The sequence below is a fragment of the Bidens hawaiensis genome, unplaced genomic scaffold (assembly GCF_021521415.1).
Source record: "Bidens hawaiensis isolate Kalapana, Puna unplaced genomic scaffold, B.hawaiensis_p1.1 tig00062769_1, whole genome shotgun sequence".
Taxonomy (NCBI): Eukaryota; Viridiplantae; Streptophyta; class Magnoliopsida; order Asterales; family Asteraceae; genus Bidens; species Bidens hawaiensis.
The window spans coordinates 14,273-25,735 of NW_027501270.1; the positions used below are offsets into that span (position 1 = coordinate 14,273).

Below are 11,463 nucleotides of genomic sequence, written 5' to 3' on the forward strand. Positions count from 1 at the left end.
CAGTTTTAGGGTGTTACCATTCACTACTCATCTATAGAAACTTAGAAGTAAGGAATAACACATGATGAAGATAAAGCAATTGATTAGTAATAAGGGAAGAAGGAATCAAGGCACATCCTCTACCCTTGCTCCTACTATATTCTACTCATATGGTTCTCTGCTTAAAAAATATTCACATTACAAAAATCTAAATATTCCATTAAAAGATACCATGTTATTTGACATATTATTCACGGAATAATAAAATGTGTTAAAAATTACACTTTAACCGAAGCAAAGTTAGAGAATTTATAAACCTTGTATAAGTATAATACTCCATAAAAGTAATACACATCGTATGGATGTAATATAAAGTTATAGTTACAATGAAAAACATATCATATGAAATATATTGATAGTAACATAATAGATTAAATTAATAAAAAAATGTATTTTACAATTTCTATTTCATAGGTTATATCGAGATCTTTTATAAAAGATGTGGCTAGATGTACTTTTGTCCTTAACAAAGTTTATTTATGTGAATAAATGTGATTGGATATATACTTTGCTTGAATATGTAGTTTGCTTATTTGTGAGCAATCATTATTCTTTTACCCTTTTCTCCAATTTCACCATGCTTTATTATTATTATTATTATTATTATTATTATTATTATTATTATTATTATTATTATCATTTTGTAACTGGTCGTCTTCTAAAAGATTTAAAAACAGAAAAACATTTTACTTTTAGTAAATTATATGAAAAAGGCACACATGTATTGCACAACATCACTTACATTATTGATCTTACATATTAACCACAAATAACAACACATATTGTTTTCTAAAGACCGTTATATATTTAGACAAATGTTACGAACAATTATCACCGGTGCATAATAGTCTCCTCTTTCTCTCTCTCTATGTGTGTGTTTAAATATATCTAAACTTTATGTACCAAATAGCAAAACTCAAGATCGTTATGTATTAGAGTAATTAATCACATATGTGAATAAAATGAACACTATGCAAGCCTATGTCGCGTGCTTATTGAATTTTTGTTAGTTTACCGTACATTGTTGATGAGACGTGAACAAAAACTAATACGTGAGTGGTTATTCACATGCAACCAAATTTTTAACCGCCATTGATGAAAATAAAGTCACATAAATCATCAAAGTAGGTACGCAAATGACAAATCTGTTATGACACATGATCATTACTATTCAATATAACATATAACATGTGAAATAGATTTTCTCACTTCACAATAGATATTAATAAATAACGTAGATAGCAAAAGCAATACTCCGTGCTCAAGGCCAGTCCGTAGAATTCTAACACCTCGTGTGCGTAAATATGAACCTTTAGATTACAAACTTATATAAAAATAATCATTACTACAAAAATGAGCTTTTGAAACTTTGACCTCAAGCTCAACTTGATTTTTGTCTCAAGTTCAAGTTCAAATACTGACTACTTTCTACCAGGTGTAGTAGTAATTATGTACATAGGAACGTTTTGTAACACGTGATGTCCCGGACAACAATTGGGAGTTTTTGCAAAAAATGTGTAGTGGTAAAATGTTGCTGCAATCATTATAAATTAAATAAAATATAAATAATACAAAAAATTTGATTGGTTGGATTTTGTGGGAAAAAACTTAACTGGTTGAAGGATTAAAGGGGGTGGCCGTTGAGTATACAACGAACCTCGCCCACAACGGAGCCAAAACGAGCCGGGGGGGGGGGGGATGTGCCCAACGTTTTGGCCTCGTTTCCACCTCTATAACGAGGATAACATGAATGGTTTATATTTGTGTACCAGTAAAGTTTCAAACACGCAACCTCACCAACAAACAAAAAATATATATATTTATCTCACCAACTCTTACATCACCACTTTTCTATTTAAATCATTTATATATAAAATACTAAATATATTTTATTATATATGTAATAAGTACTTTTTTATTTTATTTTTTTTGTCTTAAAATATTTTATGCCCTATCTGCCGACCCTATCCATCATTCAAAAGTCCACCAAGCAAACCAAATCAAATAAAATGAAACCCAACCAAACATAGCTGGCTTGTACCATTTAAATCTCTATCCTACAAACTCACCTATGACAAAAATAATATCGTATCAACTCATCACTAATTTTTCTATTTAAATCCTATTATATATAATGCAACTTGTCATATGGTCAAATGGCATCATAAGTACTTAGATTGTTAAAGTTTGAGATCTTTATATTAGTTTGTGGTTTTAAGTTCGAAACATAACTTAATGAGGTTTTCTCATAATCATGGAATTCCTTTTTTGATCATGTTTATGTGTTAGTTAAGTATGAAGCGTCAAAATCAATATGCTCGTTTTGTCTCACGAAGGCTCACTTAAGTATTTGAGTTAGAGGTGTGCAAGAAATCAAAAAAAACCGAAAAATCCAAACCGAAACAAAAAACCAACAGTTTGGTTTTTTATTTTGAAAAACCGAATGATTTTGCATGTAAAAAAACCGAAAAAACCGAATTTATAGATTATTTATTTATTTTTTATTTTAAGTAATTTATTTTAGAATTTAATAAACATGTAACTTCAATAGTCTTGGTCAAATGTATAATACTCAATTAGTTAATAACTAAAAAAATTATATATACGCAAATTCATTATTTTCGGCCAATTTTCAAGCTCAAACGGCAAAACCCGAAACCGGACAGCTTCTAAAATCCAAAAACCAAAGTTTTGATTTTCGGTTTGGTTTTACCCAAAACCACACTGAACCGCATCACGCACACCCTTAAGATTTCGGATAGTAAGAGCATCTACGGTAAGAGATTCTTGAGAAAAAAAGGTGATGTGAATAAGTGAGTATGATGTGGAGAAGAGAGGGTAAAGTAAAATTCTTGGTGAAGAATGTACTAAGGCCACCCGTAGTAGGCACCATAGACGTGCAAAAAGCCCTCATAGCGCCAGGAACACCTCCGCTGGGTGCTATGGGACGTTTTGGGCTTCAATTTCTCTCTTTCTTCAAAATATTTGTGAGGTAAGAGGAAGAAAAGAGGAAACAGAACAGAGGATATATGGGATGGTTTTATGGGGTGAAATGCCATTTATTTAGCATATAAAAATACTGAAAAAACAACATATATCGGAGATGATTTAGACACTGTTGAAAAAATCATATGTATAATATTTTTTGATTTTTGTCTGCCGACCCTGTCCATCCTTGCAAATAACCGAATAATAATAATAATAATAATAATAATAATAATAATAATAAACCTCTCTCTCCAAAAAGAAAAACAAATACTAGAATTCTGACAGATCGTGTTCCCTCCTTTTCTTTCTTTATTATTCATCTCTCTCTCTTTCTAACCAACTCATCTTTTACTTTCTAGAGAGATTTAACACAAACACACACTCTCTGTGTGTGATACATCTATGGCTACTCACCGGCGGCGCCACCGTCACCACACTCACAACCGCTTCCGCTCTCTTATTCCGGCGATTTCCGCTATCTCCGCTTCCATTTTGGTCTTGTACGGTTTAATGTCTCTGCTCGCACCCTCGGTTAATCATCCGCACCATTTCACACGCCGGACGTCGACGTCGGTAATCTCGGTTACATCGCTAATGCTGTCTATTGGTTGATTGTTAGTTTGCTAGTTACTGTATGTATGTATTCGGTTATTCGGTTACGTTAGGTTTGAGTATAAATAATGTGTTAGGTTTTGTTAATTTGATGTGATTTTTGTTATTTTTATGATGATGATGATTTGCAGTTGATGATTCGGTTAATAATAGTTTGGACTGTTGTGTCATTTTTCATTTTTGAATCTGGATTGGATCTGTTTTTGTCTTGTTGTCTAATTTGGATGTAAATTTGTTTTATGAATTGCAGTTGAATGGTAATGTGTTCAGATTTGTTAATTGTTTTATGAATTGCAGTTGAATGATAATGTCGTTTTTGATGATTCGCCTGTACTTGCGCTACTGTTTACGTAAGGTTGAAATGTTGAATAATGTGTTCCGGTTAGGTTTTTTATTTTTCGTTGAATTTGATTATTATGATTGATTGCAGTGGAATGTTAATGTCGTTGTTGATGATTCACTGTTTGAAGTTTCAGTAATTTTTTTTTTCTTGTTAATTTGAAGTTTGGATTGTTGTGGTGTGATTTATCGTTTTTGAATCTGGATTGGATCTGGTATTGTCGTGTTGTTTTATTGGGATGTAATTAGTTACACAGCTGTTGATTGTTACTAGCTGTATTCGGTTACATTCGGTCGAATAATGTGTTCTGGTTAGGTTTTGAATGAATTTGATTTGATTTGAGTATAATGATTGGTTGCAGTTGAATGATAATGTCGTTGTTGATGATTCACTGTTCGATCAGGTTTCTTTTTTTTATCAATTTATATGGTTACGTTAGGTTTTTGTTAATTTGATTGTTATTATTAATGATGATTTGCAGTTAAATGATAATGTCTTCCGGTTAGGCTTTTTTTTTTCTTCTGTTAATCTGAAGTTTGGACTGTTGTGGTATGGTTTTTGGTTTTTGAATCTGGATTGGATCTGATTTTTGTCTTATTGTCTAATTTGAATGTAAATTTGTTTTATGAACTGCAGTTGAATGATAATGTGTTCAGTTTCGTTGATTTGTTCGATTATTATGATGACTAGCAGTTGAACGTTTTACTGTTCAAAGTTCCGGTTATTTTATGTTTCTTCTGTTAATCGGAAGTTTGGAATGTTGTGTTTGGTTCTGTGTTGTTTTTGTTTTTTTTTTAATTTGGATTGGATCTGTTTTTGTTTTATTGTCAAATTTGGATGTAATTTTGTTTCTTGAACTGCAGTTGAATGATAATGCGTTCAGTTTTGTAAATTTGTTTTGTGAATTGCAGTTGAATGATAATGTGGTGTTGATGATTCGCCTGTAGTTGCGTTGTTGTTTAAAGTTCTTGATAAGTTTTTTTCGTTAAGTGGAAGTTTGGATTGTTGTGGTGTGATTTATCATTTCTGAATCTGGATTGGATCTAATTATGTTTTATTGTTTAATTTGGATGTAAGTTTGTTTTATGATGTGCAGTTGAATGATAATGTGTTCAGTTCTGTTAATTCGTTTCAATTATAATGATGAATTGCAGTTGAATGATAATGTCGTTGTTGATGATTCGCCTGCAGTCACGTCTCTGTTCGAAGTTCCAGTTAGGTTTATTTCCATTAATTGGAAGTTTGGATTGTAGTGGTGTGATTTATCATTTTGAATCTGGATTGGAGCTGATTTTGTATTATTGTTTAATTTTGGATGTGATTTGTTGTATGATCGAGGGATCTAGATCAGTGGTGGGATGATGATTGATCGGAGTCTATGGAGTACACGGATGTCAAAGTTCTATTTTGGATGTAGTAATGCTAGCAATAAGTTTCCAAGTAAGACAGAATTACAGATGACTTCTTCTGGTTTTTTTATCATTTCATGTATTTTTTAGGTTTAATTTTCTTTGATGAATTACAGAAGTGGAATCAGTAACATATCCGAATCGGTACTTGTTAATAGCCACAAGTGGAGGTTTAAACCAACAACGAACCGGGGTAATTAATCCCTAATCATTTTGTTAACTTATTTACTTAACTTAAATATGTATGATTAGTGATTACTTAATTTTAAATTCGCAGATTACAGATGCAGTTGTTGCTGCACGTATTTTGAATGCTACACTTGTTGTTCCAAAGCTGGACCAGAAGTCTTTTTGGAAGGATTCTAGGTTAGTCATAGAGAAATGCATGCAATGTTGCACATGCAATGAACATGACTTAAATTTGTAACAAATTTGGCATGCAAGTTTCATATAGTTGATGGTATGGTTTCTTGTGCAGTACCTTTTCAGAGATATTTGATGTTGACTGGTTTATATCATATCTATCAAAAGATGTAAGAGTTATAAAAGAGCTTCCACACAAGGGAGGCAAGAGTTTGGTTCCATATAATATGCGTGTGCCCCGGAAGTGTAACGAGAGATGCTATCAGATTCGTGTATTACCTGTGCTTTTGAAGAAGCGTGTAAGTTATATAATCTGCAGTTTTGTTTTGTTTATTTCGTAAGTCTGCAATGTCTTGCATTGTTTGCACGTTGCAGTTGCCATAGAACACGTCTCATGGGATTTGCTGTTCAAGTTCTTATTTTCTAGTTTATACCCAATGTGTCTTAAGATCTATTTTCGATGGCTGATAATCTGATATTTACAGAACAATAAATATCAACCTTTTTAGTTATTAACCTTTTATAATATGAAAATGAATGCATGAGATTATAGTTTTAAGACCAGATGTTCTCGTTGGTAAAATACATTACTTTTTCTTTAGTTAGTTTTTAATTTGTTAGGGTACAAATATGACATCATAACATGATTATTATGCCTTGTAGAGTTAAATATTGATCCTGAGAACTGAGGTCTCTTGTAGTAGCAATGTAGCATGCATGGGCGCGTATTTTGTTTCTTGTTGGATCATGAGTTGAGTGATGCTATCTAAACTTGAAATGAACTCAACATAGCAGATTCTTTTTGTAGATCCCAGTTCCTGAAAGTTTTAAATGTTTTATTGTATTGACATATAGCATTAAAATCTTATGTTTCAAAGGAGTTTCTCAACATTATATGTTATCTTTTAAACATGCTGACACAAAATTGACCTTTTAACACAAGTTAAATGCCATTCTTTTTTATAACAGAGAAACTTTACTCTTCTGTTCATCTTTATTCTCCAGAGGTGAACTTTATCTGTATGTCTATGTTTTAATGTTCTATTGTTATTTTGTATACACATGATTCTACAGATATGAGTCAGAAAGGGGGGGAGGTCATAATTTTTTTATATAATAAGGTTTCTATATTTGAAGTTAAAATAATTTATTCTTTTTTTTTTGGCAGGCCGTTCAGCTAAGCAAGTTTGATTACAGACTTTCTAACAAGTTGGATACTGATTTTCAAAAACTTAGATGCAGGGTAAACTACCATGCATTAAAATTCACTGACCCTATAAATGAAATGGGTCAAACCTTGGTCAACCGAATGAGGAAGATGGGCAAGCACTATGTAGCTCTACACCTGAGGTATGTACCTGATATTTCTTATGTTGCTGTTCTTGTTATTTTATGTAATCCCTCCTTTAGCAAATCTCATCATAAGTTAAGAGGTAGCGATGTTGACCCATTTATTTGTGAATGGGTCAACTCTATGTTTATATGTCATTGATGTGATATGGTGCTTGAAACTTCCCTAAAAATGCTAAAATGTAGATTTGAAAATGAATTATGTTATGTTTTTGTGTGATTAGGAAACTTGCATTTCTTGTGCTAACTATAACCTTTTTTCGTTTTATAATACAGGTTTGAACCTGATATGCTTGCATTTTCAGGATGCTATTATGGTGGTGGAGAGAAGGAAAGAAAAGAATTGGGTAAAATAAGAAAGAGGTGGAAAACTTTACATGTAAGCATTTGATTCTTATGCTCAGTTGATTTCATCATCTATGCCCAAAATTAGCCCCCAAACTATCCGGGTTGGTTCGGTAACGAGTCAATAAAGTAGATTTTTAGAGCAGATCAAAATGGGTTTGTTTGTTTGGGTTGAGTTGACCCGTCAATACTTTTTGTTTAAATTTTGGCAAATAGTTGGCACTTTCAATGATTATAAATCTATTATCAAACTAATGGTCCAAAAGTCTTAAAAGAACTTAGGAGAAATTTTAAATGCTTTATACTTTGGATACTTTTAAATTGTTTTAACCTTTTTTTCCCTTTTTAGTTTACACTTTTAGCATACCTATTTGACCATTATTGACTATAGAGTCAACATAACCCAATCGACCCCTTTACAAGTAATTTGGTTTAAATTGCCTCCTCTTCTTAGTATTATTAATATGTTTGATTTAAGGTCTATTTTGTGTCTACAGTTCCAAAAGTTTAATTCAACTACTAACACTACCAAGGACTATTTCAATATCTTTTAGAGCAGAGGTTGAAAGAAACAAGTATATTTCATTTTTAAGGCACAGTTATTACCTTTACATGGAGTTTACAGTTTCAAACCGTTTACCTATAGACAAGTTACTTTGGATCTTTGTATATTTCAAGTGCCTCAAATCATAAAGAAGTCATAGTTGTTGCATGTTCCAAAAATGTTCCAAAAAAGTATTTTTCTTATGCTTACATTCTCGTAAATATTTTTTAGTATAAAGATCTATTATTAGCAACAATGTTTTGTTTCTTGATAAAATTAACACACTAAATATACAAAAATGGACAAATATATGTTTGGGTCAACCCAACCCAGTCTGGCCATTTCAACCCATACTAGTAAGACCCATTTCAGCTAAATCTTATTTGACCCATTACCCAACACAACCCAACCAGATTTAAGCAGGCTCGGCCTAACAATTTTAGATACTTTTTACAGAGCCACAATCCCGACAAGGAGAGGAGACAAGGGAGATGCCCACTAACACCAGAAGAAGTCGGTCTAATGCTGAGAGCACTCGGATACAACAAAGATGTACATATTTATGTAGCTTCTGGTGAAGTATATGGTGGTGATGACACATTGGCACCCTTGAGAGCACTCTTCCCCAACATTCATTCAAAGGACACTATTGCCACAAAAGAAGAGTTGGAACCGTTTTCTGGTTTTTCTTCTCGGATGGCTGCACTTGATTTCATCGTGTGTGATGAGAGTGACGTGTTTGTTACCAATAATAATGGCAATATGGCAAAAATCTTGGCTGGCCGAAGGTATGTTCTTCTATCTTATCAATATTATTGTTCAAGAGTATGGGCAACTTTGACTTTTGGTCAACATCTGTTATCTATTTATATTATAGGTGGCAAAAGGGGTGACACGGACACGGGTTGGGTTGACCTAATACCGTTTTATCCATTTTTTTTAACTTAGTAGACAGTCTGGAGTACTGAACATATTATTGAAGCATGGTTCAACTTCGTTAAGTAGAATAATATAGGAGGTTACTTTCAAAGCTACTTTTACCTATTTTCTTTTTCAGCTACTTTTTATTTTTAATTTTTACTCATTTGGTCTGCTGTCAATGAAATCTAACCTGTCTCACACATATATATGTGTATATACATATGCATATGTACATATATGTGCGTGCATTCATATATGTATGTATAGTATGCATACATATATACTTGCACACAATATCACAAGTTTTGACTCGTTACTCGACTCACACATTTCGACTCATAACTCGTATGTTGTTTCTTGATGTCGCAGGAGATATTTTGGACACAAACCAACAATACGCCCGAACGCTAAAAAACTATATCGTCTATTCCTAAGCCGAGAAAACATGACATGGGGCGAGTTCTCTTCAAGAGTCAGAACTCATCAACGAGGTTTCATGGGAGAGCCAAAAGAAGTAAGACCCGGTCGAGGTGTATTTCATGAAAACCCTGCCGCTTGTATATGTGAAGACACCGAAGCCAAATCAAAACTCGAAACGCTCCCTAGAAAGTTCGGGAAGACTGATGCTGACTCTGATGAAGTCAATGTTGACCAAGACACTGAAAACGAGCCAGAGTTATCTGATCAGGATGAAGATGATGATCTTGTCGGTTCTCAGTTTCAACATGTGGTTAATGGTACGAGTGTTGATGATGATCCTTTGATGTCTGATTCACCCGAGCTTGAAGAGTTGCTTTCTGACTAGATAAGCATGGGTTTAGTTTTGGCGGTTGCTCAAGATGTATGTTGACAACTAGAGCCGGTAAGATGGGTGGTTAGGTCACGGGTCAAAATGGGTCCAAGTTGAAACGATTTGTTTCTTTACTAAGTTTTAGGGGTGTAAACGACCTGAGCCCGAGCTTGGCTCGTGAGTCACTTTTTCAAGCTTCAGTTTGGCTCGTTTAGGTACGCGGGCCAGCTCGAGCTTGATGAGTGAAGGTTGGGCTTGGGCTTATGTATTAAATAAGCTTAGAGTAGCTCGTGCTCGTTTAAGCTTGGCTTGATTTGAGCTGTTAACTAGCCGATCTCGAGTAGCGCACGGGCCGGCTTTGTTTGTTAACACCCCTAGTTATATCGTTAATTATGATTATGCAAAACTATGGTATTACAAGTCTAGGGGTGTAAATGAGCCAAGGTGCTCACGAGCCACTCGAGATTGGCTCGCTTAAAGCTTGAATCGTGTTGAGCTTAAACTATCTTGAGCCTTAATATAAGCTTGTTTACAAACAAGTTTGAGCCCGAGCTTCACCTATCGAGTTCAAGCTGGCTTGCGAGCCTAAACATTAAAAAGTAATTATAAATATATATTTAAATTATTTAGCTATTTATTTTGTTTCAGTTCATTTGCCTCTTTAGGGATGAACCAAAACCCGCATTAGAAATATAAATCGAAATTAGTTCTTTCAAATTTCAAAAGCCGTTTTATACTTATTTTGACTCAAAAGACAAATCTTTCTTCGGATTTTTGGTAACCCGTTCATAAGTAAATGAGTCATAATTGCAACAACTCTATTAACTGACTAACGTCAATGCAGGTAGATGAATGGCGTCAAGGGTACAAGTCCAGAAGCATATGGTACAAGACATTTACAGCATGAAAGATCCATTTTTCTTAAAACTGTACAGTGGTTGGTTAATGCTGATGTGGGGTTATACTTATTCGACGTGGCACCGTAAGTATTCAAGGCTTCCAGTTTTTTTATTCCCAATTTTTAAAGGTGGGTGAAAGTGTTATGACTAAAAAACTTGGTAGAAACTTGCAGTTGGTAAGTTGGATTTTGTTAAATATTTTCGTAGTTTTTTTTTGTTTTTGTTTAGTGACTTAGAAATGTATTGTAAATGGTCGTTGCTCTGCTTGTGTTCTTATTTCATTGTAATAAACTATATATTTTTTATATAATATAAAGAAATATAATAAGTTATATTTCATATTTTTAAATAAAATTAAAAGGTATAGGTATAATAAAGTTCAAAGGAAATGGTTTAGTGTCAGGAATTTGGATCAAATACAAATTAAATTAACGTACTAATTGTGCGAATCAAGTAGTGTAATTATACATACAACAAAGCGTAATTATATTGTAATGTAATTACAACATAGTTTACTTACACTAGTTGTAATTATATAATTACACTACTTGTATGTATAATTACATCACTTGATTCGTAGAGTTACCGGGCTTTTATAATTTGTATGTTAACTTTCCCCTTAGTGGCTGCGTAAGTATTGTTTCAAAATTGAAAAAACAAAAATAGGGAATAATCTTATACAGTATCACGAATGCTTGTAAGTCTATCATTTACAATTTTACATAAACAACTTATGTGTGAAGCTTCAATTCCATCATTATAAAGTATGGCAAAATGATTTACACAACTTATTCATATTACAATTACATAAGCAACGATTTACATCTACAAACAAAGATAATGTTGTAAAGTTGTACTAGAAA

The 11,463-nt window shown here is 33.1% G+C and overlaps 1 protein-coding gene across 2 annotated transcripts; it reads left to right on the forward strand.

Annotated features, from left to right (window-relative positions):
* Positions 1-3,400: 3,400 nt before the first annotated feature.
* On the forward strand, positions 3,401-10,897 carry LOC143603800 (O-fucosyltransferase 6-like). 2 transcript variants are annotated; one of them, XM_077080496.1, is made up of 10 exons: positions 3,401-3,600; positions 5,134-5,193; positions 5,326-5,419; positions 5,505-5,581; positions 5,666-5,754; positions 5,867-6,050; positions 6,920-7,101; positions 7,378-7,480; positions 8,447-8,778; positions 9,281-10,069. In XM_077080496.1, exons 1-10 carry the CDS (start codon positions 3,430-3,432, stop codon positions 9,714-9,716), a joined length of 1,728 nt encoding a protein of 575 aa, XP_076936611.1. In that variant the 5' UTR covers positions 3,401-3,429; the 3' UTR covers positions 9,717-10,069. The 2 variants fall into 2 exon arrangements, 1 of the variants encoding a protein (XP_076936611.1); XR_013148138.1 differs by lacking the exons at positions 3,401-3,600; positions 5,134-5,193 and adding an exon at positions 10,546-10,897 and having other exon boundaries at positions 5,276-5,419; positions 9,281-9,773.
* Positions 10,898-11,463: the final 566 nt, after the last annotated feature.